At 29.9% G+C, this 15,390-nt stretch overlaps 1 protein-coding gene across 1 annotated transcript in view; it reads left to right on the forward strand.

Annotated features, from left to right (window-relative positions):
- LOC107456269 (probable G-protein coupled receptor CG31760) overlaps nucleotides 1-15,390 on the forward strand; it is a gene marked incomplete in the record, with an annotated part of 261,490 nt that overhangs the window by 175,760 nt on the left and 70,340 nt on the right. The window contains 1 exon segment of the mRNA XM_043055523.2: nucleotides 7,711-8,056. Coding sequence (XP_042911457.1) covers nucleotides 7,711-8,056 — 346 coding nt within the window.

Genomic DNA, 15,390 nt, shown 5'->3' on the forward strand with positions numbered 1-15,390 from the left:
CCAACGTCTATTGTTAATTATTCCGAGAAATGTAACTGTTCCTTAGCAATTGTCATGCAGTATATAAAATGATAAAATAGAAAAATACCAGTCAACATAATGCCCTAGTGACACAAAAACTTCTGCAAGTATTCAAGCCATAAAAATAGGTAACAAATAAGCAAATTAAGTAATTAGATGGAAAATTTTAAAATTTAAAATTCAGTATAAAATTTAATTAAACATTCTTGTTTTTACCATTACGTGGAAACTAATACACTGCCAGAAAATTGAACCATAGTATTTGTACCTTAAACCATATTATCATGCAAAATTATTACATTATATATATATATATATATATATATATTGGATTGGGTCGGTCGGTACCAAAATATCTTTTGTTTGTTGAGACGTGTTTAAAAATAATGAAATCTATTTTTGGTCATATATTGTTAAATTATAGGACAAAAACAAGTATAAGAATTAAGTTAGCACTGTACACATTTTTTTCAGACTAGTCACAACTTGATTAATATTTAAATGATGATATCGTAGAGAAATATTTATGAAACTTGTTTAACCAATAATGAATTCTAGTATTTGTCTTTTAGCATTAAATTACTTTTTGAAAAATAATTTAGCTAGTACTGCACATTTATACATAAAATAATTTTAATCTAATTATTATGCTTCAAAAAATAAACGAAGGAAAATTATTCCATCGGCTTATTACCGAAATTTTAGTTTCCATAAAACAAGAGAGGCATAATCCTTCCATGGCAACGAAAGAGTGGAATCTAATATTGATTACTCATACATGTTTCAGATTGTGGAATGTTGCAGAAAATACATACAAAAGTAATAAAACATTAATTTATGTCTTTCTTCAAAGTCCCCTGATGTTTTATGAGTCTTCTTTATTACGCTCTCAACAAGAAATTTTGTAGTCTTTTCGCTCTTTATTAGTCAATACTACGCTCAGTTAAGCATGAGCGAGTAATCTTTCGAAGATTTTTGCCTGAGATCATAAGCTGCGTGAATAGAAAAATAGAACTTTTATGAAGGAAAAATTTCTTTTTAATGCTGCCGAGAGACAATATAGTTGACTCCCCAATTGAATTTGGTTGCTTTTATTTTGATTGCCTCCCACAAACTTCGGTTCAAAGTTGAACAACTGTGAATTGTAAAATCTCAAATTTAATCAAATTTTAATAAGATAAGAAAAGAATATCATGGTAAATTTTAATATAGTGTTTAATTCATTTCATATTTCTGAATTGATCATATTTAGCTGGACTGTAATATCGCATGGATATTTTTTCCACTTTAAATTAATTAATTTGCCACTTTAAATGTGGTAAATTAACTATATTTTCGTTCAAAATGAATCCTAGTACCGCACAAATTTCATGCAGCCTTAAATAAGTATATTAAGTTAACCATATTCCCGATAAAAAGTATTTACTTGCAAAAAATTTGCCAAACTATATGTTTCCGATTTTTTGTAACAGTTATTACCGAGTTTTAATTTTTCTAACGACACATTTAACGCAAACAATCTGGTTAAACAGACTTGGTTCTAATAGAAATTAATTCAATATAACATTAATAAATAATAATAAAAAGTAAAGTTAGGATTTAAAACAATTATTTGAGAATTTTACATCAGTTGCTGAATTTTTGACACCCATTTCTTAACGAATTGATTTTATTATGAAATAAATTCAAACCAAAGCGAACTTTTCAGCTTTCAAGTCGAAAGAATAAATCGGAGATAAATTTTGAACGGAATTTCCGACAGGGACGTAAACTTAGCGGTCTCTGGAGAATTCAAGCTATCGAAAATCTCTTTATTAATTTAGCATGCAGAAGTTTGGTAGTAATAAGTTTTAACGTGTAAAAGAAATTAATAATAAATCATATTTATTTGAAAAATTGAATAGGACATTATTTTGAGTATAAGTAGCTTGATTTAAACTTACCATTGCTGAAATATTTATGAAGAATATTATATTAATGATTTGCTGAAATATTTACGAAGTTAATCCGAAAAGTCAGTAACCCATAAAATGAAACAAAATCGGAAGAGAATAATTTCAATGGAAACAAGAATATTTCAGGTATTTCTCAACATACGAACTACCGGAATCACAATGTTTGTCATATTATGGCATAAAGTTTTACCTTACGGTATTAGAGAAGACTTCCACCTCATAATGGAAACAGCGAGTCGTGTTTACATACGAACCACCTCAATCACAACAATTTTCTTATTCTGAGAAAGTTTTCACATTACGGTATAATAGAGACCTGAAACCTGGGAATGGAAACAACGTGTCGTGTTAACAAATAAACCACAGGAATCTCAACATTTTTCTTTTTATGAGATAAGGTTTCAAATTACAGTATTAGAGAAGTCTGCTATCTGATAATGGAAACAGTGAGTCGTGCTTACATACGAACCTCCGGAATTGCAACATTTGTCATATTATGGGATAAGATTTTACATTATGGTATTATGGAGAAGTCTGCCCCCTGATAATGGAAACAGTGAGTCGTGTTTACACACGAACCACTGGAATCGCAACATTTGTCATATTATGGAATAAGATTTTACATTACGTATTAGAGAAGTCTGCTATCTGATAATGGAAACAGTGAGTCGTGTTTACATACGAACCACTAGAATCGCAACATTTGTCATATTATGGAATAAGATTTTGCATTACGTATTAGAGAAGTCTGCTATCTGATAATGGAAACTGTGAGTCGTGTTTACATACGAACCACCGGAATCACAACATTTGTCATATTATGGGATAAGTTTCTACGTTACGTATTAGAGAAGTCTGCTATCTGATAATGGAAACAGTGAGTCGTGTTTACATACGAACCACTGGAATCGCAACATTTGTCATATTATGGAATAAGCTTTTGCATTACGTATTAGAGAAGTCTGCTATCTGATAATGGAAACTGTGAGTCGTGTTTACATATGAACCACCGGAATCGCAGCATTTGTCATATTATGGGATAAGTTTTTACATTACGTATTAGAGAAGTCTGCCACCTGATAATGGAAACAGTGAGTCGTGTTTACATATGAATCACCGGAATCGCAACATTTGTCATATTATGGGATACGTTTTTACATTATGGTATTATACATTATGGTATTATGGAGGTCTGCCACCCGGGAATGCAACCAGGGTGATATACACCTTTATATGCAAATTCAATGTAAGATATATTTATATAAATATATAGAAAAATTCTAGAGTTAAAGGGAATTTGAACATTTTAAAACAGAATTTTCATTTTGTTTGAACCCCCAGAAAGTTCTAAAGCAGATAATTCCTACTGGAAATAATAAAATGAGTAAATGACCTTATAGCTCGCACTGAGGAATCAATGAAAATTAATCTCGAAGTTCAGATCAAAACAAAAAGTAAAATTAAAAGGACAAAAAAGAAAGTACTAAGTAATTAAAGGTAAGAGGAGAAAAAGCGTGATCATAAATTTCGCGCTTACTTTCGAAATTGCTTACTTAGAACTCGAGAAGAAGACAAACATTGATCCCCAAACACGTGTTCTGTGACCTCAGCGCCACCTGATCGTTTATAAACATGATGATGTGAGAAAATCGAGCTACAACATAAGTTAGAACGTTAATTAACATGAAATTATTTAAATACAGTGCCGTATCGCACATTATTTGCTGAAATATAATTCTTTCTCTTCCACGTCTTTTACTTAATCCAGATTTATTATTTATTTAAGTATTTTTTTTTTGTAACCGTGATATATTTTTGTTTTGTGTACCTGGCAACTTCGATGCATAATTAGTTTGTTTATGTTCCATACCTGTCTTTGTGTTAAGTAAGAAATATGTAGAGGAAGAATTGATATCTTTGTTAAAGAATCTTTTTTGAAGAATATAGAATGTGTCACTTAAAAGGATTGATTCTAGATGGGCTTGGCTTACTGGAAATAGAAGGGAAAGGAAAGTTGCTAACAATAGCAATGCCAGGTTTCAACAACCAATCAGGGTCGAGACATTCACACTACGTCACTTGTAGGTATCACATTGCCATGTATGTGATAAAGAAAACGCGAAATGCATCGAAGTGAATGCATTTATTTTGCGAATTCACTTGGAAATAGATTTCTTGTAAATAGTTTAATACACAAAAGTGAGTAGTACATTCTCCCAATATTAAACAGATAATTTTCGATATCTACAAGTTTCTGAAACATTTGTGTTAATAATTTAAAGTGACCCTTCAGAATAATGATTAGAAATTATGAAAAGTATTGTTTTGCTTAATTAACAAAGTAGTTAATTATGCACGATAAAACCCAAAGTTCTTGACTGTTTAAAACAACATTTTCGATTCAAATTTCTACTTTAGGGCCTTAAGCTCTATTTCATGCTATTATATATCCGTTTAGAATAATAATGAAACTCGGAGGTAAATTAAATGAAACCATGGTAAAAATAATAAATATTTTCTTCCAAAACAAATTAAAATTGTCATTTCTCTACCGTCACTGTCAATGCAATTAAACTATTAAGTAACCAATTAGTAAAATAGTTCGTTCATTTGTTAACTCAACTTTAGGAAAGATAATTAAATTATACCCTGATTTTAAACTTGTTTTTGACTGTCGAATTTTGTGTTTAGTTTAGCCATATTTTCAATACGATATTTCTATTCTCTAATTAAACTATTGGTCTTCCGTCGAAAGTGAAATAGAATGTCAAAAATACAGACATGTTTTGTCAATAAACTTAAAGCAAAATGAAATGAATAAGAAACTTTATTTTAACACTAAAGCTAGAAATTAGGATAGTTTGGCCCAAAATAATACAGTAATGTTTCCAAAAGAAATTCTTTACTTCAATGGAATATTTTGATCGTTGAAGTTTGACCATTTACAACAAAGCATAAACCAAATCGAAGATAAATAAACCGGTTTTTTCTTACAAATATTTAATATTTGTATCATTAGGAATGTGGTAGGGGAGAGTGGGGTCAATTGTAACATTTTTTACTTAACTATTTTTAACTAACAAAAAATCCAATACATTATTAGTATTAATTGACAGACGAGTAAAGTAGAATATCCTCTACTAGAAAAAAAAGATAAATACCTTATTTTAAATGTTATTATATTAGATATTAACAATTTCTGAAAGTCGTGTACTTGTTACAATTGTCCCCACTTACGGGGTAAATTGTAACAGTTCATAAATTCAACTAAAACATAGTTAATTATACATATTATCATAGTTGTGATATATTTTTTTATTGATCAAAATAGTAGTGATATTTTAGGAGTAAAAATAATAATGAGCAGAGACCTAAAGGGTTAAACTTTTAACTTTAAGGGGTTAAAAATTTTAATTTATGCTGTGAAAGGTGACAAATAAAATAATGCACATGCAACATAATATAAATGATATAGGAAACTATTGGTGGTTCTTAAAGAGTTAAGTAATGGTTTGTAAACATAAGATTATTTATTTTCAGCTGTTACAATCGTCCTTTTACTTATTGTTACAATCGTCCCCAAAACGCCATTTCAGCTTCATTTGTTAAAAACAATGCTAGTTAATTTACAAAACTAATTCTTTTTTTTTTGAAATCTAATTAAGGTGTCCACTTTACATATTCAGTTAATAATTTTTATTTTTTTAAGCAAAATTACTTTGTTACAATGTAATATTCTAATACCAAAAAAAGTACTTACGTAGCGTGAAAATATCTTTTGAGATGTAACTCTTTCAAAAGTACATAAAAATGGTTGCCAACAGGGGTGTACAGGTAGATTTATTAAATACACCTTGTGCGCCACCTGGGAACCAAATCTAGAACCCAACACTCAAAATCTTTGCTCTGTTACAATCGTACCCTGTTACAATTGATCCCACTCTCCCCTACTCATCAGAATTGAAGTCAGTTTTAAATGACGTGTGAGTACATTCCAAGAAATTTCCGTAAAATTCGAAGAATTGGCTGTTATTACTCTCCGAACATATATAATTAACGGGAGTCTCCGCCCCTTGTTCGCTCCACTGAACAACCCCTGCGACTGCCTCTCACTCACCTTTGTTATTTTTCCTTAAAATACAACTTTTTTTTTAAGAAAAAGCATCATTTGGTTTATAAAATATTCACTTATCATAACTTTAAAAACCATAATTTAGTTTATCATAATTAAATAAACAATATTTTAGAAAACCGATAATTTAGTTTATCGAATAAATATTAAAAAATTAATAAACTGAAAAAACAGTTTAAACTTCAGAATATAGAATGTGTGGAAATAGTAAATGAGAAGTTATTTTACTTATCAACTATCTATAGCGATTACGTTATATGGTTTCACAGTTGAAGTTGAAAACAATTCTCACCGCTCTTGAGATTTTCATATTTTTTTTAAAAAAAATTCTATTATATTATATTTTCCATGAAATTATCTTTGAAGAAAAGAATTTTCCAAAGTTTCACAAAATTTTCAATGTGCACAAGATTTTCAGTGTGCATAATATTTTCAATTCTCTTGAAAAATTCCCAAGATATAGTGAAATATGCAAAAAGTAAAATTATCATTAAGGGGTCCAAACTTTTGACTGCAAGCCTGGCTTCACTATTGGGACCATACCTATATTTCTACCTTTATAATTCTTCTCTATTCCTACCTCTATATTTTGGGGGTCGAAAATCCACATCCGTCGCAAAAAAAAGTATGTTTATTCAGAGACAGCACGTTTTTGTGCCTGATTTCGCAACTTAAAATATCGTCTGCACTTTGAGTCTCATATTTGAGGTCACTTCTTCGAACCATTAAGATTGAGTCTTAGAACGTAAAAATCCGATCGTTAGATCAAAAGTTATTCAGGGTGGTCCGTCTATTTTTTTTGCTCTCTCTTCACATAATTTTAATTTCCAAGGCATTTTTCGAGGGATAGTTGTTATGCAAACTGTCTAACTTTTGTTTATTCCGTTGCTTTTGTTTTTGTTTTTTTAATTGTTATCGTACTGTTTGTTTGCTTCATTTGTTATTTTTTTATTTAATGTTTCCAGTTTAATATTGCTTATGCGATTGCGCGGAGTGTTTTAACACTCTAGTGCATGATGTGTTTATCAAGTGCTGCTGCTAAAAATGATATTAAAAAAACTATTTCAATTTAAATTTAACCATATAATTTAAATAAAATCAAAATGGTGATCCATCTAAATGAAAGATCATTATTTTCTCTTAACTAAAAAAGCTGGAAAATCTTATATTCTATATAATTTAATTCCCGCTTAGAAAATTAAAATTAAATGTATCGCAAACTTACTCTTAAATGAATAAAAAAACTTTTTCCTACTGAGTTATTAATTCAGTACCTCGAATGCTAAATTTCGCTACGATGTCACAGATTGGTTAAAGCCATGATGAGAAGCAAAAATACTGCTTATGTTGCAATTAGGTTCTTATAAATTATCAACGCCCCAAAATTCAGGCGTCATAGCATTCACCCCTAAAGTTACAGTTACGCAATGATATAGAAGAAATAAAATAAAGTTTATTAACTAAAAAGAAAAGAGTCCATGTATTATAGGATCATTGTATTTTTTAATCACCTAGTGCAGCATGATTTGGACAACCCTTTTATAAAATGTTATAAGCAATTTTCTATGAATCTGAATCTGAAGTAAAGTTTTTTCTTTTCAGAAATGCTGCAAACAGTCATCGAGGAAACAGTGCAATCAGAAGACTACACACCATCTGGAAGACTACTCTGGCTAGGCAATGGAACTCTCCGGCAACCGGATTTTTACGTCACGGTTAAAAACAACGTCGAGAAGAAGTCAACTCTTCTGACGAAACTTCACAATTTCGTGCTGAGGGACGATTTAGAGTGGAGAATTTCAGCAATGGACCATCCAGATAGTGTGAACAGTAGTAGTAGATCTAATTGGACTAATCCTTATTATCAGTGTGAGAGTAAGAAGTGGTTGATATCATACACTAAAATGGTAGTTGGAGATATGAATGAGAAACTACAGTACGGTGATAGGTAAGTAGGATTCTAAACTGATCGTAGATTGTATGCAGCGTTTTCGGTAATCATAGCCCTTAAGGTTGTTTTTCGAAAGCTCTCTAGTCGTATGAAATTATGCTTCTTTATGAATAATATGCTACTTTCATGATGTGAGTTTGCAACAGTTACTCGTTACTGTTAGGTCAAGTTTAGCCTATCCGTAGTCAGCACCCCCTATGTTTATTCTGAAAACGGCGCAAAACGTCAAGATGAAAAAAAGCCACTGTTTTGAAAAGCGTTTGTGGTCTACTTTTTAATATTTAGAAACAAAAAAAATGGAAATAAGGCATTGATTTTAATAGTTTATATCTAAGCAAAAAAATGTAGCCAAATTGGCGATTTTTTAAAAGTTTAATAAAAATATTTTAGTTATTTGTTTGTTCTAAAGTCCCAGATAATTCTTTACAGCAAGAGGGCATATACAGTTTTAAATTATAGCTTTGCGTAAGGCACTTGCTTGAATTGTAAGGCACTTAAAATGTGGATATTTTTTTTCCTCTGCAAAAGAGCCACGAAAAACTGCATTAATATATAGATTTAGAAAACTTTTTTTAAACAAATAATGCAAACTTTTTAAAGGTCTTAAAGGTATTTTTGAGAGTAAAAATTTGAAAGCTTTATTAAAGTAGAAAAAGTCACTAACAAAAAAAACGAGATTAAAGCAAGCTAAGTTTGATTACTGCTTTAAACTTGAAGGTGTGTCTTCTAGCGGTGTGGTTTGTCAATCGTGTTTGGAAAGTTTTGATCTCGGTTTACAATAATGATTCATTTGATTTTAATATATTAGTTTTATTTCTCCGCCTAATTATTGGCCTGCTACTTCTATTTGTATGTTTTTTTAATTGTCCTTTTACTTTACTTTTTTATAACATATATTAAGGGGTATCACGGATCCTCTTGCATGTTTCTTTCACTTCTAAACATAACAAAAATATTAAGAATATTTCTAAAATCATTGATGTTTGAAATTTTGCTACCAAACCTTAGGCACCTTTAATTTGATAAGTCGAAACCTGTCTAATAATTTTAGAAACTGAAGAGTTTTACGGGCCACACAATAACTCTGTTTATCATCATTATGAGAGTAAATTCCCGTCCAAATTAATACACATATTAACACAAAGCAAAACATCAAGAAAAATTACGTAAAAAGAAATTTATCTTTAGCTATAATATATTTCATTTATTTATTACGACATACGAGAAATAATTTATTACGTATACATATTATACATTTATTACGTATACATAAAAATACGAGAAAAACTGAGATCGGAAAAATAACTTTTTCCTGACAAATGAAGTTATGAATTTGATTTCCTTTTACTGGTACAATTTCCTACAGACTTCCTGTTTCATCAGATATTGTCAACGGTCAGTGCTTTCTTTCAGTGCTCACTGAATGAACTCGAAACAAAACAATTTTATTTTTATACCTTTGCTGTTCCTAGAACCTTCGACCTTTAAACAAACTAAAAGTGATAAAAATATTTAAAAACCGGCTAACATGCAAACGTCTCGAAAGAATAAATATTCGTAACTCTTGAAAATATCATATCTGCGAATATCTTACCTTATCATGTAATATATTGTGAAAACAATATGTTACGGATTGCATCTTACATGCAATCCATAACATCTTGGTATATATATATACCTGATCTAATAACAAATCTTGTTATCGAAACAACATCCTCAGTTACTTTTATTTTATTCATTTTTTTTATTATTTTTTTGCTATTAAAACGGTAGAAGTTTGCTTTATTTATGAAATCAATTGTTTCCTCCCTAAAAAGCAAATCTTACCCATCAAGAAATATCTTGTTAATTGAATTCCATACCAAACAAATACATTATGCCAAGAAAATAAATTTTATTTTTTAACTGCCGTAGCACTGTTCTAGCAACACACATAAGCAGCTGCACTAAGTTTTATTAATAAATTTCAAAATAAGGATTTCAAATTAAGGATCAACAATTGAATAAGAAAGAAATTGTGTTTTGTTTTTTCAGAATCTTGTATTGAAAAACCTTTTATATGTAATCTAGTTGTGCATTCTCCATAAGTTACTGACTGTATTTTTAAATTTGCATTTTAGAAACAAAGGCATTCGACCTCAGAGCTGAAACTCTGTCCTTAAAAAATAGGCAATAAATATTATAAATTCTATTACATATTAAAAAAAAACAAGTGAAAAAAAAGACTTTTTGTTAAATTTACAACCGATTAGTTTTTAAAATGCGTAATAATTAGTAAAAAAAATTTTTTTTTAAATATTACATATTAAAGTGATACAATTTTACGATTGCTTTTAGAAGTATTATCTGAAAATTATAAATGCTTTAAAATCAATTTGGTGTTAATCTTTTTCGAAATGAGATCTTCAAGTCAAACAAGAACAATGTGTTTATTAACTTGAGTAAATACGAGCCCAGTTTTGAAAACGCACTTAATCTTATTCTATCTCTTTAAGCACCAGTTGCTTATTGAATTGATTTTAATTTAGTTTAGCGGGTTTTTCTTGTTTTACAGCTTGTGCTAAACATTTAATTTTGTAAGAAATCTTATTGGAACATTCTCCATAAATATCAAAGCTAAAATTTATTATGAAGAATTAAATAAATGACTGTGAACATGTATATAAATCATATATAATCATACTACCATACTACAAAATTACATATAAATTAGGAACCGCACAATAGGACATAATACAGTCACACTCTGCAATTGCGTTTTAACCGTATGCAAAATCGCGGACTTAAAAAGCTTGAATTGCGTTAAACAGTCATATGACCATGGTTCGTGGTATGGTTTGAAGCGTAATCCTGTGGTCCTTGGTTCGATACCCGGTATATACAGGGTTATTCATAATTGCCTCCACCTGTAAACGCCATTTTTCTTTACTACAACTGGCTTCAGTAGTGCATGTTACTGTCATCTACCGGCAACTGGTTAAATTAAAACTTGAATACTTTCGGAATTTCGGATGTTCTTTTTTGCCATATTCATCTTCGTTTTTTTTACTATAACGCTTCGAAACCCCGGAGGGAATTATGAATAACCCTGCATAAATAAAGCATCAATCTACCATGATTAATAAAAATTATCATGAATTCTTGGCCGTAGATGGCGTCACTGGAAAACAAGAACAATCGCACCCCCTCTGGCTAAACAGGCATACGTCAACAACATAATGAAAAAAATATTTTAAATTTATTTTTCTTTTAAACCTTTTATTCTCAGAAACTTTTATGGTTTATCATTTGTAAAACAATTTTTTTCTTTTTTTTTTTTTTTTTTTTTTTTTTTTNTTAATTTTTTTTTTTTTTTTTTTGGTTTTCTCTAAAACATAACTCTCTTTTTTCACGATTGAGAAATTATTGAGCTGCATTTCGTTAATTTTAGATATTTCATACCGTCGAGAAATATCGTGCAACATTAGTGAACTCTCAAATATTTGACGAAACTGCTTCTTTACTCGCGTTTTTATAAGTTCATTTTAGGAAATTTCTAACAAATTTGATCTAGTTTTAAAACCATTTACACTATCTGAAGGAGCGTGCTGGTTTTCTAAGCAGGCTTCTCGGGTTCTATAACTAAAGATTCGAGAACGTGGTACTCATTCACGTTCACATATTATTTCCCATTAAATTGTTTTCATTAATATGATACGTAAAGCTTGATGTTTTTCGCTAAAGTCGTACCCCGAAACAAGTAAAGACAGTATTTCTTTAATTTGACGAAATGTTTTCTCGGAGTTTTTGCCAACAATCGGTTTCGTCAATAAGAATGAAAGTTTTGCTAATTTTGAATAGATATTTTATACAAAAAATAATTCATATATTATCGAAATAAGCGAGCCATATACAATGAATCTGCTATTGGCAAAATACGCAAATTTCAATCAAATTACCTAAGATTAAATTTAATCCAAAATTGCACTTCAATACAAAATTGCACTCTCGATATGCATAACTAAAACATAGATTGTATGCTTCCCTGTAAGACAAAAATAAACTTAGACTCAATTTGTGCCTACACTGCTATGATACAACAAATCATTTGTATCAAGTTTATAACAAAATGAATGTACTCCAATAATGACAGCTACTCCAAAATGATTGCTGCTTCAAATGATTGCAGCTCCGAGTTATTGCTGCTCCAATAACTCCGAACTGTTGCAGAAATGTTTGTGAAATCTGCTCCAATGAAATCCACTCCAAAAAAATTTTATGCTTTTTTTAGAAACTTTTCACAAAACTGATTCAAAACGGTCATTTTTCAAAGACGCATCGTAGTCGTTCCAAAACAAATAGGAAAAGTTCTCTACGGCAAAATAGTAAAGTCATCAATAAATCATTCTTCTAATGATGATTTTACCAAGAATCCTCTGACAGTAAAAAACCTCCAAAAGTATATATTCGCTTTAAGAGTTGAACTATTGCTTTTCCGAATTGCACAAAGCCGACAAAAAACTGTTCGTCTCCAAGCTAAGTACTGTGCGCGGGAAAAAAACTAATCTTCCTGAATAAATTTTGATGTAATAACCGGACCTCCACGTACTCTATCTAGATGGCTCGAAGGGATTAATTTATAAATGCTAATTAATTAGTGTAGGTAATAGTTTAAGTTACGAAATCAGACAAACGTACTTTCTCAAATAAAAAGACCCTTTTTCGATGTATTTGGATTTCTGACCCTGAAAATGTAAGGGGTGGCCACAGTATGGGAAATAGGGTTATAATAGTCTGTTCAAAAAGTTTGTCCTTAGTTTGGACCCTTACTTCTTGCATATTTCACCATATCTCCAGAAATTTTTAAGTGAATCGAAAATTTTTGGACACTATTATAAAATTCGTTTATATAATGATAATTTAATGCGCAAAATAACGTTTAGTAAATATTTATTGTTTTTTTATTATTTTATTTAATATTGGCCAAAAAATACTGCATTTTAAGATGTAAAAATTTTTGAATCATCTTAAAGAATGTAATTTTATCGGTCAAAATACATAATTAGAACAAAATTGGTATAATAATTTCTGAAAAAAATCAAAATTTCAAAGTTTTACGCATTGAAAAATTTGGTTATTCGTGTGGCATATTGGTTCCAAACCTTCTACCTCTCTCTTGATCAATCTATCAAGCAATGGGCTACCCTCCAAACCTCAGAAATCCAAATCTGCCGAAAAAGAAGGTATTTGTTCAGAGAAAGTACATTTTTATGTGTGATTTCGCTACTTTAAATATCACCTGCACTAATTAACGCCTTAACAGTGATATAGATTTCAGAAAAAAAGACCTAAAATGGAGAATTTTTTTGACTGTTTAATTTCATTCTTTATACTATTATAAAAGTTGCAAAATGGTTTTTTATTACAAAAATAAAATTTTAAATGCAATAACTACCGTATTTATAATTTTTACATACACATAAAAAGTAATGGATTACACACATATCTTATTCAATTAGAGCACATTAAACAAGTTTTTGAAGCTGAATATAATATAAGTAGTATAATATAATATAAAAACACAACAATATGATTTTCCATTCATAAATTTTGCAAATCTTTTCCCTCCCTCGACCCACATTTTCCCTCCCTCGACTGAAGTCGTAATCGGTGAAAAACTAGAACCACTAATGCCATCTATTAGAAAAATAGTGAATTAAGTATTCTAAAGTAGAAACGAATGCAGCTCGGGCTTTACAAAATAGAAATGTTAGTTTTTCTCCTGCCCGTAGTCAGTTAGGGCATCACAAATACTGCATGTAGTAGTTCCCCGAGCTGGATTCGGGAGACACTGGCAAGGAGTTAATTAGCATATTTGAGGTTAATTAGCATATTAGCGGGTTTGGGAAATGTTAGTTTTTCTCCTGCCCAAAGTCAGTTAGGGCATCACAAATACTGCACGTCGTAGTTGCCCGAATGCATTAAGATTGCCCGAATGCATCATCATACATTAAGATTGAATCCTAGTAAATGAAAATCCGATGATTAGAACAAAAGTTATTCAGGGTGGGGTTTCTTTTTTAGCACTTTACATTTATCAATATTATTTAGTTTAGTTCCTATTCTTCCACAACCAAATCAAATCATCGTTTAAAAAAGAAATTTTGAAAAAACCATAGCGATATACTTAAATGCTTTTAAAATGGAACCATTGTGTCTCGCAATTTGCTTTAAACCGACAGAAACTAAATTATCTCCACTCATTCTCATCTCTAGGTTAATTATTTGTTTTTCAAATCATCTTTTAAAATAATTAATAACAATAACTCTTATATCATTAAAACAACAAACTGTTAAGTGATCCTTTGCTTCGAATTTGCTTTGACAGATCTGTTATATATTAATGATTCTACGTTAGAAAACCCTTTAAGTTTTCGGCGAAATACTAATAGGAGACTAAACCAAACTAATAGGAGAATTCCTGGTAACTTGAGTTACCTTGTATCTTCTAATAAATTTTCTGGGTACATGTTCCTGCCAACGTATTTGGGGTGAAATTGATACTAAGAAAACTATTCCGAGACAAAGATCATTTCTTAATCTGTCTTTATTAATTCCTTTGAGGAAAGTAAATTATGTGCCTGGTATATTAAAAAATATATATTTTTCTTATTTTATCTTTATCGCGCATTCATATACAATATATTTAAGAGGAAGAATTTTCAGAAAATCAAATTGAATATTATTGAAAGTATGAATATCATTAATAATTCTCGAAACCCATGAATGTAACTAAAATTATCAGAAGCAATTTGATAGCTCAAGATTGAAAGGAAATTATTAAAAACTCTTTTCCCTTTAATTCTCTAGTCAATCTTATTTTATTATTTTTAATCTCAACTTTCTCTAAAATTGGTCTCAAAAATAAATTCTTAGAAACTAATAACGTCATCTTTTTTCACTGAAATTTTAAATTGTTGTAACGAATGTACATAATCATTTACAAAGAATACTAAAAATATCTTGTACTGGCAGTAATTAGGAAATACACTTTATGTTCGAAAAATGTCTTGCGTCGCAATCTAGTAAATATATTATTTTAAGGAAGCAATTCTTTTTTGTTTACTTTAAAGTGTTTCATAAATGACGGGAGGTTAAAAAATTAATATAAGAAAAGTAAGAGAGGTATAAATGTTTGGTATTTCTGTTTTTCTCAAAAAAAAGCAAGACAGTTTTCTTGCAAAATTAGAATAAATGTTCGTTAACAGATGGCAGCACTGTCTAGGAAAACTTATAAACAATTTTATCTGTTGCTTGTCAAGTCCTCAATTCAAACCAGACATCTTTGAGAA

The sequence above is a fragment of the Parasteatoda tepidariorum genome, chromosome 8 (assembly GCF_043381705.1).
Source record: "Parasteatoda tepidariorum isolate YZ-2023 chromosome 8, CAS_Ptep_4.0, whole genome shotgun sequence".
In the NCBI taxonomy this organism is placed as follows: domain Eukaryota; kingdom Metazoa; phylum Arthropoda; class Arachnida; order Araneae; family Theridiidae; genus Parasteatoda; species Parasteatoda tepidariorum.